The sequence below is a fragment of the Schistocerca americana genome, chromosome 3 (assembly GCF_021461395.2).
Source record: "Schistocerca americana isolate TAMUIC-IGC-003095 chromosome 3, iqSchAmer2.1, whole genome shotgun sequence".
Lineage (NCBI taxonomy): Eukaryota > Metazoa > Arthropoda > Insecta > Orthoptera > Acrididae > Schistocerca > Schistocerca americana.
This window is the reverse complement of record NC_060121.1, coordinates 538,207,526-538,232,373: the sequence shown is the minus strand read 5'-3', so window position 1 is coordinate 538,232,373 and position 24,848 is coordinate 538,207,526. Positions and strand designations below refer to the sequence as shown.

At 40.9% G+C, this 24,848-nt stretch overlaps 2 protein-coding genes across 2 annotated transcripts in view; one reads left to right on the top strand and one right to left on the bottom strand.

Annotated features, from left to right (window-relative positions):
• Positions 1-8,890: 8,890 nt before the first annotated feature.
• On the bottom strand, positions 8,891-23,483 carry LOC124605543 (transmembrane protein 42). The gene is made up of 3 exons (XM_047137300.1): positions 22,985-23,483; positions 9,456-9,602; positions 8,891-9,366 (listed from the first exon to the last, which is right to left on the bottom strand). The coding sequence occupies exons 1-3, from the start codon at positions 23,090-23,092 to the stop codon at positions 9,232-9,234; spliced, it is 390 nt and encodes a 129-aa protein (XP_046993256.1). The 5' UTR covers positions 23,093-23,483; the 3' UTR covers positions 8,891-9,231.
• Positions 23,267-24,848, top strand: part of LOC124605542 (protein phosphatase 1 regulatory subunit 16A) — a 74,256-nt gene continuing 72,674 nt past the window's right edge. The window contains exons 1-3 of the mRNA XM_047137299.1: positions 23,267-23,894; positions 23,986-24,230; positions 24,584-24,654. Coding sequence (XP_046993255.1) covers positions 23,990-24,230; positions 24,584-24,654 — 312 coding nt within the window. The 5' untranslated portion in view covers positions 23,267-23,894; positions 23,986-23,989. The remainder of the gene's footprint in view (positions 23,895-23,985; positions 24,231-24,583; positions 24,655-24,848) is intronic.

Below are 24,848 nucleotides of genomic sequence, written 5' to 3'. Positions count from 1 at the left end.
ACTGCTTCCAAGTTGGTATGTAGGGGGGATCCAGTCACTAAAGACATCAGAGCAAACCAGAGTCCAGACCCCACCAGATCCTAGCCCATCTACATCTACATGATTACTGTGCTATTCACAATAAAGTGCCTGGCAGAGGGTTCAGTGGACCACCTTCAAGCTGTCTCTCTACCATTACACTCTCAAACAGCACGCGGGGAAAACGAGCACTTAAATTTTTCTGTGCGAGCCCTGATTTCTCTCATTTTGCCCTATGTAGGTGGGTGACAATAGTATGTTTTCACAATCAGAGGAGAAAACAGGTGGTTGAAATTTCATGAGAAGATCCCGTCGCAATGAAAAACAACTCTGATTTAATGACTGCCACTCCAATCAATGTATCTTGTCTGTGGCATTATCTCCCCTATTTCGTGATAACACAAAACGAGCTGCCCTTCTTTAAACATTTTTGATGTCATTCATCAGTCCCACCTGATGCGCATCCCACACCACACAGCAATACTCCCTGGGGCCAGCATTGTTCTGACAGAATGCCCAAAAACCACAAAATGTTGGAGAGTGGTTATCACAGAAATGCGTTTCTTGAAGAACAAGATAGAATGCAGAATAGGAGGAGACAAGACGGTGTATTTCCAGTAGGTGACAATAGTATCTGTTGCAATTCCACAGAATGATCGTGTGGCGAGAGTCTAGGTTAGACATAAAGAAGCCAAGAGGAGGTCATATCACTTGGTCAGTAGTCATCACCAACAAGGGTGGCGTGACATCCATAAATAAGAGGTCAGACTCAGGTTGCAAGGGGGCAGATGGCACCTCCGGAGGCACCAGGGGGGGGGGGGGGGGGGGGGGCACTTGTCTTATGATTTATGTTTCCTCTTCTTCTCTTTCAGAGGTGGAGGAGGGCAGGGCACAGGGGGAGTACAGGCTTCTGCAAGATCTGGAACCGAAGGAGAGCGGGCGACCTTGGGATGCACAGACAGTGTGTCTTGTGGCAGCATGGAGGTAAGAGTCTTTCGGCCTGAGAGACACTGGGGAGAGGGGTCCTGGGAGGGAGCCCAATCACTGGCAGGTGCTGAAGAAGGGGGGCACTTCTTCGGCCGGGGAGGGTGAGTGGCTCCTGGACAGGAGGTCGTGGGAACTGTAGGGAAGGGGGAGGAGAGGGGGGGATGGGGCTGAGGTAAGGAAGAGGTAGGAGGACAAAATGAAGTAAGACAAAAGCTGAAGATAGTTACACTGGATGGAGTCTCTCATACTTTTGGTGAGCCTCAGCATAAGACAGATGACCCAGGGACTTGTATACTTGGATATTCTTTCTCTCTTGTAACCTGGGCAATCTGGCGTGCGACAGGAATGGCAGTCAGCACAATTGACACAGATAGGTGGTGGAACACAGGGGTTTCCCTCATGGAGTGGGTGGCCAGTCAACACACAGAGGGTCTGGCATACAGCGGGAAGACACATGCCAAAAACACAAGCACCGAAAGCACCGCTTCAGGTCACATCCATAGCACATAACCTTGACCTTCTATGGGATGGTATCCCCCTCGAAAGCCAGAATGGAGGCATCAGTATTGGCGCAGTTGTCTTTGTGATCCTTCTGCAAGAGTCGAACAAAACGAATGCCTCGCAACTCCACATTAGCTCGGATTTCCTCATCTGTTTGCAGGATGAGGTCCTCATGAAAAATAAGATCAGTGATGCATAACAGACATGGGACATTGCCACGACTATCACAGGCCCAAAGAGCTATGGATTGGGTGGCAGGAGAAGCTTTGATCAAAAGGGAGCCCGATTGCATCTTACTAAGAGGCTCCATTTCACCAAACTTGTCCTCGATCTTCTCCACAAAAAACAATGGCTTTGTGACGGTGAATGTCTCTCCATCTGTACAGTACAGACGAGGTAACGGGGAAAGGGTTTCATCCGAAGATGGTGAGCCTGGCCCTCCTTCCACGGTGTAGCCAGGGAAGGGAAGGTTGCCAGGTCTTACAAAGCAGCATTCAATGATCCTTCACCATTTGAAGAGACAGATGTTTGAGAGCAGCAAAATTTTTGCAGCTTGATACACTTCATGCACCAAGCATCTGCCGTGATACCACTCACTCTGACCAGGGGCTCTCCTCATGGGCACCAGCCAGCCACAGCAAGGGCTGTCTGGTACAGCGGCCATTCCCAGGAGTTCCAATGCTCCAAGAAGACAAGCGACCACTCCTTGGCATTCATGGGGAGAGAACAGCTCAGGTATCAGTAGCGTAATCCATGTGTTGTCAGGGGGCTCACCATATGGGTACATAACAACCCCACCACACGGACTGACTACATGTGCTGGTGACCTAGCCGGGTTGAAGGGGGCTACAATGGGGAAGGGAGAGGAGAAGGAAGGGGGAAAAGGAATCCACACAGTAGATGCTAGGGAGGGAGTTCTTCCCCAAATGGCTCAGACTAAAAACAGGAAATTTTGAAGTGGAGGTCAAACCTCAAGCAGGGACTTAAATGCTAAAAAAGGATGAAAGAACAGGGAAAAGGAACAAAATTGTAACCAATACAGGAAATCAGGTGCATAGCCACGTAGACATAAATCAGAACGTCGAGAGAGGGGAAGGAGGGGGCAACACGAAAGGAGTGATAAGAGGGAGGGAGGGCAGGGTGAAGGAAATGCAGCCAGGGAAGGAAGCACGGGCTGCAATAGCTTGGGACCCTGTGTACACCATGCACAAACTCACAAAAGAACCATGAGCCCTCGGGGGGTGGAGGGGATGCTAATGGAGTTAACATATTCGTCACCATAAGGAACTCAGTAACATCTAGTGTAGTTATTACATGTTCTGAATGTAAAATAATCTCAATGAGTGGAAATGTCATGAATTCGAGTAATAAGTTCTCAATAATTTTTCTCAAAAATTCTTTAAGTGATCTCTAAGTGCCTTAGACCTAGTAACAAACAGGCCAGAAGTCATGAAAGTCTCTTCGGGTTTGCTGCCGGATCCTAAAATCAACTTGACTCGATATTTCGGCGATCCAACTGTTCGCCATCTTCAGGAAATGCTGCTTCTGCTGATGAGTCCTGCTGCAAAGCGCCAAAGACACATAACAGCTAGGAATATCTTGGTCTTGTTTACTTCAACACATTGACTGATAGTGCCTACAAGGTGCCAATAAATAAATTTAAAACTAGCATTTGCAAAATGTATGAAAGGTAAATAATTTTTTCTCTGCTCATGCATTCCTAGTGTGTGACACAATTTATCTGCATTTCTGATGAAAATTAACTATAAATAATCTTAATTCAGGCTATATATCTATTTTATACAACGAGTTTACAGAATTCATGGGATACTTCCTAACATAATGTCGGACCTCCTTTTGAACTGTGTAGTGCACCAATCAAACATGGCATGAACTCAACAAGTTGTTGGAAGTTCCCTGAGGATATATTGAGCCATTCTGCCTCTATAGCCATCCATAATTGCAAAAGTGTTGCCTCTGCACAATTTTGTGCACAAACTAACCTCTTGATTATATCCCGTAAATGTTTCATGGGATTCACATGGGGCAGTTTGAGTGGGCAAATCATTCACCCAAATTGTCCAGACTGTTCTTTAAATGAATTGCAAGTAATTGTGGCACAGTCACAAGGAACACTGTCATCCATAAAATTCCATTATTGTTTGGGAACATGAAGTCCATGAAGAGCTGCAAATGGTCTCCAAGTAGCCGAACATAACCATTTACAGTCAATGATCGGTTCTGTTGGGACAGAGGACCCAGTTCATTCCACGTAAACATAGTCCATACCACTATTGAGCCACAACCAAAGGCCAAAGTGTTCCAGTCGTCTAGGGTCCAACCACCATGCTCACAGTCCCAAGAGAGGCACTGCGGCCAGTGTCATGCTGCTAGCAAAGGGAACTGCATCCATTGTGTGCTGCCATAGCCCATTAACACCAAATTTCACCTAATTGCCGTAATGAAATATGCTCATTGCCTCACATTGATTTTTGTGGTAATTTCATGCAGCGTTGCTTGTCTGTTAGTAATGACAACTCGATGCTAGCATCATTGCTCTCAATAGTTAAGTGAAGGCCATTGGCTCTCAGAATATTGAATTCCTTAATGATTTCTGAAATGGAATGTCCCAAGTGTCTAGCTCCAACTATCATTCTGCATTCAAAGTCTGTTAATTTGCATTGTGTGGCCATAATCACATCAGATACCTTTCAACATGAATCACCCAAGTGCAAATGACAGCTCAACCAATGCACTGCCCTTTTATACCTTGTATATGCGATACTACCACAATCTGTGTATGTGCATAATGCTATCTCATGATTTTTGTCACCTTGGTGCATCGTTGCCTTGTAATTATTGTTGTTTACCTAACTGGTTAATTATTTATCATTTTTGCCTTTCACCTAACTTGCATTTGGAGGTGTAGGTCAGGTGGTGGGAACAAAGTCAAATGTTCATGTATTCAAACACTGAACCAAAACAAAGACCTTCTGACAGAATGGAAACTGAGTATGTGATAACATAAAAGCAGACATGTGGATGAATATGGTATTAGACTCGGTCTGAAAACTGAGTAGATGACAGACTGACATGTCTCCAGAATGAAAAGTCTGAATGCTCTGTACAAAAAAGCATGTGAATTAGTCAATCTCCTATCAACTGAATCTGTCCTCTGAAAGAATCGTGGATGAAGTCTTCAGAAAGAACCCATGAATGTCACTGCCCAACAGTTTTGTTCTTCATGCCCCCTCCTGTCTGTCACAGTCTTGTCATTGGTGGGCTAAATTTACAATGTCCCCCAATAAACAAGTGACACTGGGTAAGTCCATCCTGTCAGTTTTCATTACAGGGTGCCAAACTTCCTGACCTTGCTTTAAAAAATCCTTGGATGGCAGCCTGGTGGAGCATTTGAACTCTGATTGCAATCCAATGGTGGTCCCACACCATCTCACAACTGGTGGTTAGTATACTTTACAGAAGTTATCTATTGGCTAGTTGTTTGATAGTCCTAACAACGTTATTTGGAATATTGGTCTTGTACTGAAATGTTTTCTTTTTAAGACTGGAGATTATAGAGTGTGGATGATAGGTGGTGCGAGCAAGAAACAGAGAGGGCGAGGCCAGTGGGGACAGTGGATGAGATTGTACATTATAATAATTCACCACATTACTTGTAAAAGCATGCACGTACAAACTCCCAGTATGTTCCAGGGATTTTTATTCAACTACTAACTGTGTCAGGAGGTAATAGAGGGTAGGCAATTGCTTGTGTTTTGATATTTTAATTATTGTATATTATGATATCTTTGTGCAGCTGTACCCACAGGGAAAAAATCAAAAATCCAATGAAAGATACATATTAACTGATTTCTAGTATGCCAGATGGCAATACGCGGCATCTTACTATGATTCCACGGAATTACAAAACTATCAGAGTTGCACAGGAGTTTGTTTATACTTATATGGTGACCAGTGTTGGATCTAACTCACAGTCACGTCATCATGCAGGACTGATAGTATCATGTTACAATTAAATATACAATACATAAAGTCAACCGAAGTACAAGAACATTTGACAAGATTTTCAAATAACTTCCGGGAATTCAGCCAGGTAACACTTTCAGCGACCGCCATTTTCAAGGCAAACTGCAACGGACAAGCGGCGTACATGCAAATTTAATACCTCGGTTCTTGGCCCCACACACACACACACACACACACACACACACACTGAACACTAGTGCCACCAAAGATGACCAAAGTCAGAGCTATCGATAGTGAGACTATGAATTCGCAGGTGAGGCAGCATTGACTCTGTTCCTCTGTTTTTTGACAAGGGAGAGAGCCGGATTCCAAACAGAGTTTAAACAGAAACCTCCATCCCTGTTAACGAGGTTGCTCGCTAATTTAATCTCAACTGCCTCCCTAATGACACTGTCCCAATAGCTGGACGTGCATGCCAATATCTCGGTGTTATTATATAACATGGGGTGACCAGTATCCAAGCAATGTTCGGCAATAGCAGATCTATTTGGCTGCTGTAATCGTGTGTGCCGTTTATGCTCAGTACATCTGTCCTCCATGGTCTTGATAGTTTGACCAATATATGCCATGCCGCAGCTACAAGGTATACGATATACACCCGCCTTACGCAGTCCAAGATCATCCTTAACGGAACTCAAAAGTGCTCTAATTTTAGATGGAGGTCGGAAAACACATTTCACATCGTATTTCCGTAAAATACGACCAATCTTATTGGACGTGTTTCCTACGTAAGGCAAAAAGGCAGTAGACTTAGGTGTTGACTCAGAATTATCATCAATCACCCGATGTACAGTTGGTCGATAGCGCAACGCACGTTCAATCTGTCTATCAGTATAACCATTTTGACGAAATGTAACTTCAAGATGGGACAGCTCAGCTGGCAAAGTCTCAGCGTCAGAAACGACATGTGCCCTGTGTACCAAGGTACGAAGTACCCCTTCATGCTGAGCCGAATGGTGACAACTATTAGCTTGTAAGTACAAGTCGGTGTGAGTACGTTTCCTGTAGACTGCATGTCCCAATGATCCATCATCCTTCCTCCTAACCGACACGTCGAGAAAGGGAAGGCAACCATCCTCTTCCACCTCCATCGTAAAACAAATGTTCGGGTGGATCGAGTTCAGATGTTCTAGAAAGACATTCAAATTATCCCTACCGTTAGGCCAAACAACGAAGGTATCGTCAACGTATCTAAAGAAACAGGCGGGTTTTAAAGGCGCCGACTCCAATGCACGTTCCTCGAAGTCTTCCATAAACAAATTTGCGATCACAGGAGAAAACGGACTACCCATCGCAACTCCATCTGTCTGCTCGTAATACTGGTCATTAAATAAAAAATAAGTGGATGTCAACACATCAGGACCGTGGAGGACAGATGTACTGAGCATAAACGGCACAAACGATTACAGCAGCCAAATAGATCTGCTATTGCCGAACATTGCTTGGATACTGGTCACCCCATGTTATATAATAACACCGAGATATTGGCATGCACGTCCAGCTATTGGGACAGTGTCATTAGGGAGGCAGTTGAGATTAAATTAGTGAGCAACCTCGTTAACAGGGATGGAGGTTTCTGTTTAAACTCTGTTTGGAATCCGGCTCTCTCCCTTGTCAAAAAACAGAGTCAATGCTGCCTCACCTGCGAATTCATAGTCTCACTATCGATAGCTCTGACTTTGGTCATCTTTGGTGGCACTAGTGTTCAGTGTGTGTGTGCGCGTGTGTTATCTTTCCTGCTTCTGTCCGAGAACCGAGGTATTAAATTTGCATGTACGCCGCCTGTCCGTTGCAGTTTGCCTTGAAAATGGTGGGGTGTTCTCCCGCCGAAATATTGGCGGTCGCTGAAAGTGTTACCTGGCTGAATTCCCGGAAGTTATTTGAAAGTTGTATACGCCAGGAGAAACTCAGGTCTCACATGTGACAAGATGATTACATACCATGTAAGTCCTCCCATAGAACTAAAATGTGAGTATGCTGGCCACATTGCTTGTATGAGTGGCTAAATGCAAGATACTACTTGCATATGACAGTCCAGTGCTGCATGCAGCAATATGATGTTGAGTGAACATAGAACATCATTAGATAAACTGAGGTGGGGGTGTTGAAGGGAGTGTGCCACAGGGAGATTGTTCATTTTATTTTACGAAGTTAAAGGATAATGGTTATGTATGACCATACATAATGTCCCTTTTAGCTTGATGTTAAACACAGTCACAAAATAAATGATACATGTACAAAAGAAATCTAGTAAACATGTAAGCATCACACCTCACAGTGCCACCAGTGGCCAGTCAATATAACACTAAAAGGACTGCAGCTTACATAATAGTACACAATTCACATTTTTATACAAAAAACTAAATATTTAAGTCACAATATGAAAGGTAGCATGAACAAAAACAGTTTTACGAACAGTTCCATGCCATACCTCATAGCGCAACAAGTGGCCAGTCAGTATAACAATAAATGAATGTATGATGATACACAGACAAATGGACTCCACGGCATTCTTCATACATTTTTAATACTTGTTCTGACCTATTTTATTTTTGACAATGGTTGGAAGATTGTTAGTATGGTATTAATAACATGATGCTTATGTGTTTGCAAGATTTTTTTGTACATGCATGTTTTATACTGTGATTATGTTTTAACATCAAGCTAAAATAGATATTATCTATCTATGGTCATATGTAATCGTTATTCTGTAATTTCATAAAAAAAGGATAAAAAAAACAACACACAAACAACCTCTCCATGATCCACTCCCTACAGCACCCCATACCTCAGTTTACTATAACGATGTTTAATGCTCACACAACATTGTTTTGCTGCACACAGCACTACATTGTCATATGCAAATAGTACCTTGCACTTAGCCACTATTACAAGCAAAGTGGCCAGTATACACACATTATGGTGTTATGATAGAACTCTTATAGTATGGAATCATTTTGTCAAACTTATTTGTACATTTATTGACCGTATATATTGTATATGTTAATTGCAATAAGATAATTCTGTTCGACAGGACAGATTAATAATAGAGTAAGGTCCGGAACTGGTCACCATTTAAATAAAAGCAAACTTTTGTGCAATTTTGACAACTTTGTAATTTCATTGAAAAGGTACATATGCAAACAATAAACCCAAAGTTAGCAATGATACAAAGTGTTGAACTACTTTCAAAGTATATCCTGCTTGGATTTAACAAGATGTAAAAAAATTTTAAAACTATGCTGATAATTCAAAATATGATGTATCAAATCATTACACTAGTTAATATGCACCTGAAGTGGAAAAAAATATTTACTCTCAAGAAAACAAGATTCAGTTACTAAATGTATATCCATTTGGGAGAATTTTATGTCAGATCATGAGGTACATGGTGAAACCATGAAGTGGTAATGTGGAGGCACATATGAAACAAGTACAATCATTTTTTTTGGACTGTAAAAATCCTCTGGAATGCTGGACATCTTTTTCATGAAAAATCTGTTTACATCTGACAACTCTCAACACTACTGGGCATGTGCAATTACTAGACTTACAAAGTATTAGCATATCCTGATTTCAGTTATTTCACACAATTAATGAGTTACTTAATAACTACTAAAGGAAAACTTTCATCCTCATATTACAAAAACGAAAGACATAAATTTCTCTAACAAGTTGTTATTTTAGTTTACTCTGCAAATTCTCATTACTTTCATACTGGCATATGAGCAACAAGCCCACCAGAACAAGAAATGTACCTGTCCACCACATTAATGAGGTAATTTCACCAAAGAACCAGAATCCTGCCATGGCCTACGAAGAGAATAAAATGAAGCATTAATATAACAAGAAGAATTCACATTTCTGTACATTTTCTCTGTGAGAACTGTGAAATGACTTACAGAAGATATGTAATTTGTTGCTGAACTTGCCACAGTAGGAAACAATGATGTGTCTGAAGAACAGAGGGCTTTCACAAAAAATGTCCATACTGCAGCATTAGTCACAATCATTAAAACCATAAACACTGTTGCTGTAACTACAGAAACCTGTAAATACAATGTATCCTATAGCACAAAAAAGGTCAATTGTGAAGCTAATAACTACATGACAGTAATTCATTCAGAACAAACATATGAGAATAATCTGGCAAATAAAAGAATAATAATAATAATAATAATAATAAATGCATAACCAACTAAGATGATGTGGAGTGAGAGACAATTAAGATTACATATATTTATATGCATATTAATTATAATTCACAACTTAATGGATATTACAGTATTACTAATAAAACAATAAATCGTTATAACCTTCAATCGCCATCATCAGTATGTTTATAACAATTTAACGTACATTTGTTGTCATACTACTGGGCAATCAGTCCAGCAACACAATTACAGTAAAAATACATATACACACTACAGATTGCCTGAATGAAAATTACAAGTTCTACATAACCTGATGATATTAACATTTGACAGTTATTGGCCAGTCAGTTCAGCAACTCATTATAATAAAATACATATCCACACTACATAATGATTGAGTGAAGTAACCAAATTTACATGAAAAATCAACAGATTTGAAATGGATAGATTGCTACTCGCTGTAAAGATGACCTGTTGAGTTGCAGACAGGAACAACAAAAAGAGTGTTACACATTATAGCTTTCAGCCAAAACCTTCTTCACATAAGCAAACACACCTCAACACGCATGAGCATGACCACCAGCAGTTCCGACCAGAATACAACTGAAACTTCCTGGCAGATTAAAACTGTGTGCCCGACCGAGACTCGAACTCGGGACCTTTGCCTTTCGCGGGCAAGTGCTCTACCAACTGAGCTACCGAAGCACGACTCACGCCCGGTACTCACAGCTTTACTTCTGCCAGTACCTCGTCTCCTACCTTCCAAAGGTACTGGCAGAAGTAAAGCTGTGAGTACCGGGCGTGAGTCGTGCTTCGGTAGCTCAGTTGGTAGAGCACTTGCCCGCGAAAGGCAAAGGTCCCGAGTTCGAGTCTCGGTCGGGCACACAGTTTTAATCTGCCAGGAAGTTTCATATCAGCGCACACTCCGCTGCAGAGTGAAAATCTTATTCTGGTAGAATGCAACTGTTACATAAATTGTGATGTGGAGGGGAGTGGGGAATGGGTGAAGGGCATAGCAGGATACAGGTGGGGGCAGAGGGAAGCGTTGTCTGGTGGGGCATGGAAGGACTAGATCATGGGCTGATGAGACTGCCATGTGCAGTATTAGGAGGTAGGGTTTGATGGGGAGGGGGATGAAGGGGAGGGGGGAAAGGGGGAGTGGAAAAGGAGCAGCACACACTGAGAGTAGGGGACATGAAAAAGGAGGAGGTAATAGCACAGAGGGGGGCAGAAACTGTTGGGTAGAGGGTGTGAGGACAGTAGGTTATTGTAGATTGAGGCCACGATAATCACGGGAGAGGAGAATGTGTTGCACGGATAACTCCTATCTGCACAGTTTGGAAAGTTGGTGGTGGAGGGGAGGGCTCACATGACCCGGGTTTTGAAGCAGCCACTGAAATCAAACATGTCATTTCCAGCTATCTGTTGTACCACAGGGTGCTCTACTTTGCTCTTGGCCACTGTTTGGCAGTGGCTATTCATCCTGGTGAACAGCTGGTTGATAGTCATATGAATAAAAAAGTTGTGCAATGGGTTCAGCAGAGCTAGTATACAAATGGATGCTTTACAGATGACCCAACCTTTGATGGGATAAGATAAGCTTGTGACAGAACTGGAATAGGAAGTGTTGGGTGGGAGGATTGAGAAGATATTGCACCAGAATCTTCCACAGGAATCTGATCCCTCTGACAAGGCATTAGGATTGGGAGTGGCAGAGGGGTGGACTGGAATGTTGAGTGGGTGACAGAACACTACTTTAGGAGGGGGTGGGGAGAATCTTGGGTAGGGTATATCTCATTCCAGGGAATGATGATAGATAATCAAAGCCTTGATGAAGGGTGTGGTTCAGTTGTTCCAGTTCAGGATGGCACTGGGTGATGAATGGGACACACTTTTGCAGCTGTCTCTTGTTAGAGGTTATGGGAGGGTTGTGGGTGTGTGGGGAAATGGCACAGTGTTGTGGATTATGTCTGAGTGATAGAACCTGTCTGTGAAGGCCTTGGTAAGACTTCCAGCAAAATGGGAAAGGGAGACCATATTGCTGCAGATATGCCATCCCCAAGTGGGCAGGCTGTATGGGAGGGATTTTTTGGTGTGGAAGGGATGGCAGCTGTCAAAATGCAGGTACTGTTGGTAGTTGGTGGATTTAATGTGGAGAGAGGTGTGGATGGAGCCATCAGAGAGGAGGTGGTCATATCTAGGAAGGTGGAATACCGGGATGTGAAGAACCACGTGAAGTGGAAGAAGATATCATCAGTGAATCTGTCCCAGACCAGAGGTTTGGTGTTCTGTGAGGCTAGGAATATTTTCTAAGCAGTTTGGCATAGGAGTTTGGCATGCAGGTGCACATGGTTGTGCTGCAGATTTTTATTTTTCCCTTCAAAGGAGTAGAAGTTATGTGTTAGGATGAAGTTAGTTAGGCGTATGAGGAATGAAGCAGTGGGTTTAGAGTATGAAGGATGCGGGGACAGGTAGTTTTAATTGTAGCGAGCCATGAGTATGAGGGATGGTGACCTACAGGGAAGTGGAATTAACAGTGGTCAGTACAGAACCAGGAGGAAAAAGGGTTGGGATGAGGGAGAGTCAGTGAAGGAAGTGGTCAATATCTTTGATGTGGGAGGCTAGATTACGGGCATGTGGCTGGAGGGGTTGGTCAATGAGGCCAAAATCCTTTCAGTGTGGGCACCATAACTGGCTGCAATGGTGCACCCAGGATTGTTAGGTTTGGCTCCCTCCTATACTATCCTGTTTACCAGGCATCTAGAGGAAATCTTCCTAGCCTCCCAAAACCCCAAACCCCTTGTATGGATCAGGTAGACTGAAGATATCTTCATGATCTGGGTTCAGGGCTAAGGCACCCTAGCCTTATTCCTTCACAACCTCAACATATTTCCCATCACTTTATCTGGTCCTCCTAAGCCCAGCGTGCCACCTCCTCACTCATGGCTCCATCCACAACTCTGTCCACATTAAACACACCAACCAACAACAATACCTACATTTTGACAGCTGTCATACCTTTCACACCAAAAAATCCCTCCCATACAGCCTGGCTACCCAGGGACAGCATATCTGCAGTGACAAGAACTCCTTTCCCAGTATGCTGAAAATTTCACCAAGGCCTTCAAAGACAGGCAATATCCCCTGGACCCAGTCTGCAAACAGAATTCCCCTACAATCCCCCCCCAAAAATCACCCCCAAGAACAGCTACAAAGGAGTCGCCCCCTTCATCACCCTGAACTGGAACAACTGAACCACATCCTTCATCAGGGCTTTGATTAACTATCATCATTCTGTGAGATGAGGAACATCCTATCTAAGATCCTTCCCACACCCTCCTAAAGTGGTGTTCTGTCACCCACCCAACCTCCACAACATCCCAGCCCACCCCTCTGCCACTCCCAATCCCAATGCCTTGCCACAGGGCCATACTCATGTGGAAGACTCTGATGCAAGACCTTCCCAATCCACCCACCCAGCACTTCCTATTCCAGTACTGTAACAGGCTGATCTTACCCCTTCAAAAGCTGAGCAACCGCAAAAGCAGCCATGTCGTGCACCAGCTCTGCTGCAACCATTGCACAGCTTTTTATATCATATTATTACCAACCAGCTGTCAACCAGAATGAACAACCACTGCTAAACTGTGGCCAAGAGCTAAATAGACCTCTCTGTGGCACAACATTCAGCTGAACATAACATGTTTGATTTCAATGGCTGCCCACAACCTGGGTCATATGGAACTTCCACTCCATCGGCAGTTTTTCTGAATTGTACAGGTGAGAGTTATCCTTGCAAAACATTCTCCACTCCTAAAATTATCCCAGTCTCAACCTACAGTAATCTATGTCCCCATACCCTCCACCCAACTGTTCCTGTCCCTTCTGTCCTATCACCACCTTCCTTTTCACATCCCCTACCCTCATGCAACCACCTGTCCTTAGTCCTTTAGTCCTTCACTGATCCTGCTTTTCTCGCCCCCCCCCCCCCCCACCTCCTGACACGGCATGTGGCAGTCTCGTCATGCTGTGTCCAGTCCCTACATCCCGCACCAGACAGTGCTCTTCTCTCCCATCACCTGTACCCAGCTATTCCTGCCCCTTTTCTGCCTCACTCCATATTGCTATTCATGCGGTGGCCACAATCTGGTGGGAACTGCCAGCTGTAGTGGTCATGTGTGTATAAGTGCTTGCTTGGTTGAATGTGTATGTGTTTTCTTTGCTGAAGAAGCCTTGGGCCAAGAGCCGTAATGCATAACAGTATTTTTGTTATGCCTGTCTGCAAATCAACAGGTCATCTTTACAGTGAGTATGATTTTCTTAATATTGTTGATATTCCAATCTGGAGTTTTCACTGTTTAATCTACATGAAATACTTTACAACATTTGACAATCACAAAACTGTTTGGTTATGTCATTCTTAGGTAAGCTCTCTTTCACAAATTCCTGAACAGTGAAGCATGAGTGACTCAAGAGAAACTAGTCTACTATACTTTTGAAAAGGGATTCACTCTTCCTTAACTTTTTAAGCTCAGTGGGAAGATGGTGGAAAATATTTACACTAGCATACTCTGCACCTCTCTCTTTACTAGTGACATTTTTTGACTGATAGTGAATTCCACTGTTATTTATAGTGTCATGCATGTGAACTGCTGAGCTGTTTACAAAGAGAATGGGGGTGCAAGTCTTGGTTTTGTTTGCAGAAAGACTTTGATATAAATGTCATTGGTGAATGTTTGAAAGATTTTCTGTTACAATGCTGGTGTCATTTGCAAACGTGGTAAGTTTGCACACAGCACTATTCACAGCTGCAGGGAGATCATTAGCATAAATCAGAATCAATAAAGGACTCATGGCAGAGTCTTCCAGGATTTGATGATGAATGTTACTGCAGATTTTTGATTGACAGCTTCCAAACTTGCTTTCTGCTTCATGTTGGTAAGACAGGATTGTGGCGGCTTACCTAATGGGCCCTGATGCCATGCTGTTGGTTTTCTATGCCATACTACTGGGCTTTCTCAAATAGTAGTTGATGATCCACACAACTGAAGGCTTTAGTAAGATCACAGAAGATACTGATTGTTGTTTAAAGACACTAGGATGTCTTCCACAAAGGCGAAGATCACCTGTTCAGTCAATAATTCTTTTGAAATCCAGACCATCTTTTATTTAAAATTATGAATTTTAGAAATTCCATGGCAATTAAGCTTTCAAGTAAAACTTGTGATGTAAATGTAAGTAATTTTAGTAAAGCGTTGTTTACTAACCAAGGCATGATCTGAAACAAGTCATGCGAAAAACATTAGGTAGCCTTTTAAACGCAGCAATTATAGAAGACGGAAAAAAATAACACACAGCCAGAACTTACTTGCCTTAAATGGCTCTGGCAGTCTCCTCAGGTTAATTCACAGACTCAAAATATCCTAAGCGAAACAGTTAACAATGAGTCTATTCTTCCAGAGCCATCAGACACTTTTTCAGGTGCAGCTTTGAATTTTCATCAAATACCAGAGTATTTACAATCTTTTATCAAAATATAATAGGCCTTACAAGTAAAGGAAATGAAATTTCTGTTCTCTTAGGGGATCTACCATGATGTTTTATGCTGCTCAGAACATTTTGTTGCAACCGTCACCAGCTCCCACCAGATTGTAAACCGTATGGTAGTAGGGTAGTAGCCTCATACTGTATTATTATTATTATTATTATTAGAGGGAGGGGGGGGGTGGTTGCAAGTAGGAATATTTGTAAATATGACATGCCCTTTCAAAGCACTTGCAATTCAGAAATATTGGTGATTTCAGGTACTTTATCAAACAGTTTGAGCATTTGCTGCAGCATCATACAGGAAAATTAAAGGATATAATAGTTCTAAGTGATTTTACTTCCATATCTACAACTGACTCAACAAGCCACCTAATGGGGCATGGAAGAAGTACTTCTGGTGCCACTAACTGATCCCCCTACCCTGTTTCTCTTTGGAATGGTACGTGGGAAGAATGATTGTCAGTAACACTCCGTATTGGCTCTAATTCCTGGAATTTTCTCATTGTGGTCATTACATGGGATGTAATACATTGCCCTACTGTTCCAGAGAAGCACTCTCTCCGAATTTCAATAGTAAACCTCCCCAAGAAGCACAATGTCTCTCTTGTAATGTCTGCCAATCTCTCTCTCTCTCTCTCTCTCTCTCTCTCTCTCTCTCTCTCTCTCAATCTCTCTATACTATCAGTCATACCTGGTAAAGATCACGTATTGATGGACAATACTCAACAGCAGATCGAACAGGCACCTTATAAGCCACTTCCTTCGTGGATGAGTTAAATTTCCTGAAGATTCTTCCTATGAATCTCAGTCTGGAGTCTGCTGTTCCAATTAAGGTTGCTCTGGGTAGTTATTTCTAGATATTTGATGGTAGTTATTGTTTCCAGTAGTTTGTCATCAATAATGTAGTTGTACGGTAGTGGATTTCTTTTCCTGTATATGCACAGTATGTTACATTTATTTACATTCAGGGTCAACTGCCAGAGCCTGCACCATTCATCAGTCCTGCAGATTGATACTGTCTTCTGGCATTGCTGCTTTCTTATGCACAAGTGCATAATCTGTGGACAGTCTTAAAGAGCATCCAACGCTTTCTACCAGGTTATTTATACGCACCGTAAACAGTAACAGTTCCATCACACTTCCTTGGTGTACTCCAGAATTTACATTTACACATGTCGATTTTGTTCCATGAAGAGCAATGTGTTGAATTCTGTCTGCAAGGAAGTTGTGAATCCATTTGCAAATCTGGTCCTATGATCAATAAACTCTTACTTTTTTCACTAACTGGCAGTGCTGTGCAGTGTCAGATGCCTTTTTAAAGCCAAGGAACATGGCATTAATCTTATTGCCATTGTCTACAGTGCTTTGGATCTCATGGAGGAAAAGTTTTTTGCAAGATCTCTTCTCATGAAATCCATGTTGAATTTTATAGAAGAGATTTCCGTTCTCAAAATGTATCATAATTCTTGAGCATAAAATACGTTCCCTAATTCTCCAATAGACTGACAGCAACAATGTAGGTGTATAATTGTGTGCGTCTTGTCCTATAGCCTTTCTTAAAAACGAGAATGATCCGTGCTTTTTTCCAGTCGCTAGGTGCCTTTAATTGCTCCAGCAATCTACAGTAAACTGCTGCTAGAAGGGATCAAGTTATTTCGCATAGTCTTTGCTGAAACTTTTAGGTATCTCACCTGGCCCTGATGTCTTTCCAGTACTAAGCAGTTTTAGTTGCTTCTCTATACTGCAATTGGTTATCTCAGTATCTGCCATTTTGGTGTTCATATGATGATTGAAACGAGGAACCATGTTATGATCTTCTGTGGTGAATGAGTTTCGCAAGACCGAATTCAGTATGTCAGCGTTCTCTGTTATCTTTTGTTTCAGTGCCAGTATGGTCACTGATACATGATTTTGAACTGCTTACTGATTTTGCATAAGACCAAAACCTCTTAGGGTTTTTGTTCAGATCAGTTGACAAAATTTTACTTTGAAAGTCATTAATGCTTCTCTCATTGCTCTCCTTACACTCATTTTTAATGTGACTCATGTCACAAAACTGTACTCGAACAGGTGATACATTCCTTTAATCTAGTATGAGTAGTTAATTTCCACTGTATGTGTTAGCACACTAATTGACAATATCTTTGTGGACAGTGACTAAACTGACAACACTTGTGTCAGGCAAGTCAAAGATGGCCTTTCTGACAGTGATGGACAAACCCACCGTGCGTAGCAGGAAACAGCTGAACCCTGCTGGAGAACAAGCAGGCTCATAAAAAATGTTGCAATTCAGAAATTTAAAAACTGCATTCAGGAAGTTGATTGGGAGCCTATTTATCAAGAGCCTAAAGCCATCACTAAATTTAATATGTTTACTGATGAAATGCATTACAGTTTGAAAACACATTCCTAAAAATAACCCACAGGGTGCCTACATAACTGGTGAAGAAGCCACAGAACACTTGGAGCATCAAAATATCCTTTAAAAATCGAATGAGATCTAGTTGTAAAACACTGATCTTCAAAAACCCTGCTAAACAGAACTTACTCAAAATGTACAGTAAAATTCTAAACAAAGTGGGTGAAAAAAAGAAAAACTACTACTAGGACAAAATCAATAATTCAGGCAAAAAAATAAAATGTATGTGAAATGTTATAAAAAGTGAGACAGGTGGTGTTTCCCTCAAAGCTTCATTTATTGTTCTTAACCACAAAAATAGTGAAGTTAGGGATAAGTGGAAAACTGTCAAGATCTATGGTGGATGCTTCCTAAGTGTCCCTGAGCACAAAGGCTATAGGTAAGATCTGCATGAGGCAATGAATATTCTTGTACAGCAATTTCCAAATACTCTTGGTGAAATGATGTCATCTCTCATAACCACGAAACGTACAATCACCATTGTTTTGCTAAAAAATAAACTTAAATGTTTTGACAATCTCTAAAGCATACAACTGAAACCCCATGGTAGCAAAATATGTAGCATACTGACTTATACCATTATCATGTACACAAAGGTTATTCACAGAGATGTTGAAATATGTCAGTGTAAACCCATTAAAAAATGATGCTAACTCAAATGTGAGTAATTATAGACTGATTTCATTTCTTACTGTTGTTTCCAAAACTATTTGAAGAGTTGTTGAATGCTAGTATTGTCAAAACACCATGATCATTTTACTAGGTAGTTAGTTAGTTAGTCTGGTGGGAGCTGGTGACGGTTGCAACAAAATGTTCTGAGCAGCATAAAACATCATGGTAGATCCTCTAAGAGAACAGAAATTTCATTTCCTTTACTTGCGAGGCCTATTATATTTTGATAAAAGATTGTAAATACTCTGGTATTTGATGAAAATTCAAAGCTGCACCTGAAAAAGTATCTGATGGCTCTGGAAGAATAGACTCACTGTTAACTGTTTCGCTTAGGATATTTTGAGTCTGTGAATTAACCTGATGAGACTGCTGGAGCCGTTTAAGGCAAGTAAGTTCTGGCTGTGTGTTATTTTTTTCCTTCTTCTATAATTGCTGCAATTAAAAGGCTACCTAATTTTTTTCACATGACTTGTTTCAGATCATGCTTTGGGTTAGTAAACAGTGCTCTACTAAAATTACTTACATTTACTTCACAAGTTTTACTTGAAAGCTTAATTGCCATGGAATTTCTAAAATTGGGAGATTGCTTGTAAAACCACAACAGAACTGATGTTGAAACTCAGACTTTGAAAGCTGTTGGTTCCTCCAAAAGAAATAAATGAGTAAGAAGCAAAATGAAAAATATGTGAATGATAAACAAGTATAGCACAGAGAGAAAAGACACTATAGTTGAAATATTCTAAGCTGATCCCTGACAGTTACCATGGTCTTGGCACGGCAGCTTCATCCACCTACCTCAATAACAACACAATATGATTTTATAAATATATCTATGGCAATACCTCATTGTTGTCACAGCTCTGTAGATTGCTACTGTTTTTGCTTGTAGCCACTGAAAGCTGAGAACAGCACTGTGAGCTGTCAGAGACCATATTACGTTTTCTTGACTACAGGTGTCCAGGTCAAGCGAGGTATCCAGTAAGTGAAAAGTAATGACTGAGATTTAAGTTACAGAGCATAAAAGCAAGATACAATGAACTGGTATGATTAGATTAGATACTATTTGTTCTAGATATCCACAACGGGAAGATCCCAAAGGATGTATAACATGTTATCGAGAAATAATACATAATACTAAACTGAACATATTTTAAAAATGAAGAGAGATGCTAATGTTTCTTCCATAGGTCCTAAGTGAATTGGTTCTTGGGAATGTAGATTAAGTCAAAAAAACCTGAAACATATTTTCATTTTCTTTGAAAATGTCTCTGCAGGACATTCAGGAGTTCACACCACAAATAATTTGTATTCCATGCTTATGTACTCTGAAAAATTTAGCTTGATTCAAAAAGTTACCCTGAAAAATTAATGAAAGTAAGTGAAACACACTAGCTTTTTTTAAATATCACAGCTATCTGACACCATACACATTTTAAATATGAAGATTTGTTTAGGCACTTCAGCACTTCTCGTATGCTACTCCCAACTAAATTTATTGTCAAGCTGTAATCCCAAGAATTTAAGAGCTGAGTAACCTCACTTGTGCACTATAGCCTATTGTGACTTCCAATACGGCTTGCGATTTCATACTTCAGAGTTACACCTTTAATCTACAAGCCCAACTGCAGTATTTTATGATCATATTTTAATCTCTATTTTCAGCCATGACAGAATTGTGTACTTCTTGTCAAGTTTCATTTTAGTTAAAAATACTTTATATACAAGGTAAATTTGTAAACCCAACAAGCCATAACCCCTGACAGGGGCAGTGGGTAGGTTGGGAAGGAAAGCCAGTTTCCGCTCTGTCTGCTTACCGTAGTGGCGGAGGGCAGAAGGAGGAGGGGGGGGGGGGGGGGTGGTAGAGGCATCACATGTGGAGAAGCAGCAATTGAGAACATTGCACGCATGTCACTGCACACTGTGGCTCATGTCAGTGCAAATGCCTGTTTCCATCCTCGGTTGCTACATGCAGAGGAAGTTGGAAGGAACATTGTTCCCATAACCAATCACAGTCCTCTGTTTTGGAACTGACTGGAATGATTAAAGCAAAGGACTTATGATCACAGAACAAAAATGTTAATATGGTATTAATTAACTGTATAAGCATCCATGAACTGGTCTGAGTACTAGTTCATTGATAAATGGTAATCATGCCCACATAGTACCATAGGCAGAAAGCTGGCTGAAACCAGATGTACTAGCAATGAAATTCTGAACTCCAACTGGAATTTATATCACAAACATGAGTTGAGTGCTGGAAGTGGAGGCATGTTTGTAACTGTAAGATAATACAATAGTTGCAGTGATGTTAGTACAGATTACAAATGCAAAATAATTTGGGTGATTATAAATTAAAGGTGCATGAAAAATGGTAATTGGATGCCTTTCTAGATCCCATGCCTCAGGAGCAGCAGAGGTCAAACATTTGAGGAAAGGCTTGGAGAAGATTTCACATACATTTACTGGTCATGTTAAAGTATTAGGTGGAGATTTAAACCTACCAGCTACAGCCTGGAAGACACAAGTGATATGGGTGAGTCATGGAAACAGGGAATTGTACAAATAGTTCTACATGAAAATTAGCTTAAGCATTCAATCTGAAAACCATCCCATAAAGGTAACATCTCATATATCTTGATGAACAAAAGGCCCTAACTTTTTGACTCAGTTTCCAAACTTTTCGACTCAGTTAGCACAGAACAGGGAATCAATGATCATAAGGTTGTTATGGCACCATTAAACACAGCTGTAAATAGAAAAGTAAAGAAAGGTAGGAAGGTATTTCTTCTTTGCAAATGCAACAAGAAATGGATATCATATTACCTGAGCAATCAACACGAAATATACATCTCCAGAACTGCAAATGCTGATCATAAAAATGAACAGTGCTCAATGGTACTGTACGATATGCCTTAGACAGGTATGTAACGAGCTGAGTTTGAGGGGTGGGGAAGCTCTGCCACAGTTCGACAGCTATGTTAGAAAGCCATTCCGAAAGCAAAAAGAGCTTCACTGCAAATTTAAATGCAGCCAAATTCTTACAAACAAAAACAGCAAAAGACACAAAATGGTGTAAGGAGAGCTATGAGAGAAGCATTCAACAAATCTGAAAGTAAGATTCTAATACTGACCTGACAGAAAATCGTCAGAAGTTTTGATCTTATGTTAAATCAGTAAAAAAATCAGATCCATGCGTCCAGACTCTCAGCGACCATAATGGCATCAAAACAAGGATGACAAGAGGTCAGATTACTAAGACTCATTTTTCTACAACTGTTTTACTGAGGAAGATTGTACTGAGCAGCTTCCTTTAAATTGTTGCTCAAACATCAAAATGAAATATCAAAATAAGTGAAAACAGCACACAAAATCAACTGAAATTGCTCAACAGAGGAAAGACCGTGGGATCTGGTGAAACAATACCATTAAGAGTCTCTAAAGAGTATGCGAATTAGCTCCTCCTCTATCACCAGTGTACCACAGGCAATCAGCAGACTCAAGCATTCCTAAAAGCACTAGACATTCCCGTTTTCAAGAAAAGATAGTCCAACACAAAATGATACGCCTGTTTCAGTTTGTTGCAGAATTTTGCAACATCTTTTACATTTGCATATTATGATATCTCTGGAGATTGAAAATATTTTCTGTGGAGAACAACAAGAATTCTACAATGACTGTATGAAACCCAGTTCTCTCCATTCATACATAAGAAGATATTGGTGCTCAGCATGACACCATGTTCCTTGACTTCCAGAAAACATTTGATACAGTTTCGTACTGCATCCTAGAAAACAAAGTATGAGCCTACAAAATATCAGGCCAGTTGTGTAACTGAAGAGCTCTTAGCAAACAAAATATTTCCAAGGTTGTTATCTATGGTTATGACTTCTTATAGGTGCTGTACCATAAACAGCTGCTACAGGCTTCCTTTCACAGTGTAGCTTTCTGATTGTGGTGTTTGTTTTTTTTTTCCCCTCCTCCATGAATTGCTCCTTGACTTAAGACCACATGAAACCTTTTCTTGGGGCTATTCAACTTTTTTGACAAAGTCTGACAACTTACATAAAGATGAGTAACAGTTGACAAAAAGGAAACTGTTTGTGATTCCCATATGAAACGAATCTGGGTGGGGGGATTCTGGTAACTCAAGTACTGAACGTGATAATGTACTTCATTCTTCTCCTTTATTTGTAAATAAAATCGTACATCGGGAGCAGGAAATGTGTTTATGTATTAGAAAAGTAGCAATTTGTTATTCAATGTCTGTCACAAACCTGGAATGGTAGGGTCTACTATACAATACATCCCAATTTGTAAATACATTGCCAGTGGAGATAATATAACGTGGGTTCAATCTGGCATTGTATTTCAATAAGGTACATGTGCTTCATGTCTTTAATGACGCACATGCATCACACAAGCGTTTATGGTTACTTTGCAGGTTCATAATGTAGAGTATATCAACTTTGCTATCGGTCACTATAAAAACATGTAATAGTTACATCAAAATGTACATACGAATTTACATTCTTGATCGAAAATTTGTTCAAACTACAAGTGTGTTGCTAACGTATTTTCAGGAACCTTTGAAAACGATTATTAAGTTTACACACGACCAGAACTTCAAAATGAGGCAAACCATCGAGTGTAGGTCTTCCTTCCCGGCCAATTTTCCAAATAGACTGGCTGCACAAGCACAGAAGCCAGAACATACTGCATAAAAAGCGCTTTCACGATCGCGTAGCATTTTACAAATCCATCTGCTTTAATGCTAAATCGGAGACGGCCACAACAGTTGTCTCGCTACCGTAACGTCATCATCCATGAGCCACGGACATACATTTCTTATCTCTCCTGCCACCTCCTTTCTGTATTCCACTTTGCGGAAAGCAGCTGACTGCACTCACACTGCTGGCAGACAGTTTACCTGTCACATCAACAAGGTTACATGGAAGTTCTTTGAAAGTGCAGTTTTTTTAATCCGTTGATACAACCTAAATGAAAAACAACAGTGAAACCATTTTCAACGTAATTTTTCGCGTGTTGCTGAAATTTTCTAGAGAATCAGACTTATTTTCGATTAACTAGCATGCCGCTGCGTTTCTGCAACTAAAAACATCGGTTCGCCGAGCTCCCACTCCCAGCAGTGACCTACATTATGCAGACTGCTGTGCGTGGAAGATGTAACACTTGTAGAAGTCGCGATAATTCCATAACTTTCGCAAAATAAACTTCAAGTGACAGGAATACGTGATGTGGAAGCTAAGTCGAACAAAGTCGTGCGTAGTCAAAATATACTTTTCATTCACAACGACAAGAAATTAAAATGGGAAGCGGTATCTTATCATTGTTTCCCAGGAACAACAGGTAGGAAGCATAAGCCACGAAAGAATGACCAGATAAGTCGGCCTAATAACAGCAATGTGTACCTGACATAAAAAGGCCTATGCTTTATATGGGCAGAAGCGCCCATACATTTCGTGGACTTCAAATGACAACAAATTTGATTTAAGTAACGTTCAACAATTGCAGTGAACTCCCAGATACAGGTATTGTTTTGGTTTGTATACTTGTTAAATTTTAGAATTTCATAAGTCAAGATTTTTTCATCGCATTCGCTTGTGTTTATATGGCCTTTAGAAAGATGGAGCATGCAGATCTTGTTGCCGAAATGGCTCATGTGGAGCACTTGAGCACTCAGGAACGCCTCCATCTGGCTCGTCGGCGGAGGCTACAACAGCTGAAACTATGGAGCCAGCGCGAGAAAGAATGGATGAGGCACAGGGGAAACTCCAGAGAAATCAGCAAGTCATCAAAGCGGCATATATATTTTAGTGACAGTGTAATGCTGCTAGAAGCAGCAGCCAGAAATGATATAGATGAAGGTATACCATATCAAACATTGTAGATGAAGACAAGTCTGTTTCAATTCTACTTTTTAATCCAAAATTACTTCGTTCGAACGAAGTAGGCAAATCAAATGATCCAGCATCTGTTATAGTAAACCCAAATTGTACTGTCATTGGAGAATTATATTGTAAATAGCTTTAGCTGTGAATATCTGAAAACTCGGGGGTCAGTAATCTGTCAGAAAACTAGATAATTCATGTAAAGCAGGATACTATACTACAATGGAAGGACAGCTTGGGACTTCTTTTTGACTTGATGGTATGATACTCCTTAGCACAAAAATTCGTACCAGTTTGAATTTGAGGTAATGTGATCATTTGTTTTGCAGTGAGAAGACTTTTAATGAAAGGTGTTAGTCCTGACTCAACAAATGAAGATGGCCTTACCGCTTTGCATCAGGTAATTAACCATGTCCTCCATCGCCCAGTATTTTCCATGTATTTTGTACATTATTGGTCTACATTATCATGTGAGTGAGTGAACAAAGTGCTTCATATCAAGCCCTGGTGGACAAATTAGATGAAGATTAAAACCACTCTCTGGTCATGACTGGTAGTTTAGCGTAGTATACTATAGTAATTTAATAGCCTTTG

Coding starts and splice junctions, on each gene's coding strand:
- LOC124605543 (XM_047137300.1), bottom strand. CDS start 23,092: ATGCTACGCGATCGTGAAAGCGCTTTTTATGCAGTATGTTCTGGCTTC. Junction 9,603..22,984: donor AGGAAGACCTACACTCGATG/GTTTGCCTCATT, acceptor TTGTATTTACAG/GTTTCTGTAGTTACAGCAAC. Junction 9,367..9,455: donor CAACAAATTACATATCTTCT/GTAAGTCATTTC, acceptor TTCTCTTCGTAG/GCCATGGCAGGATTCTGGTT.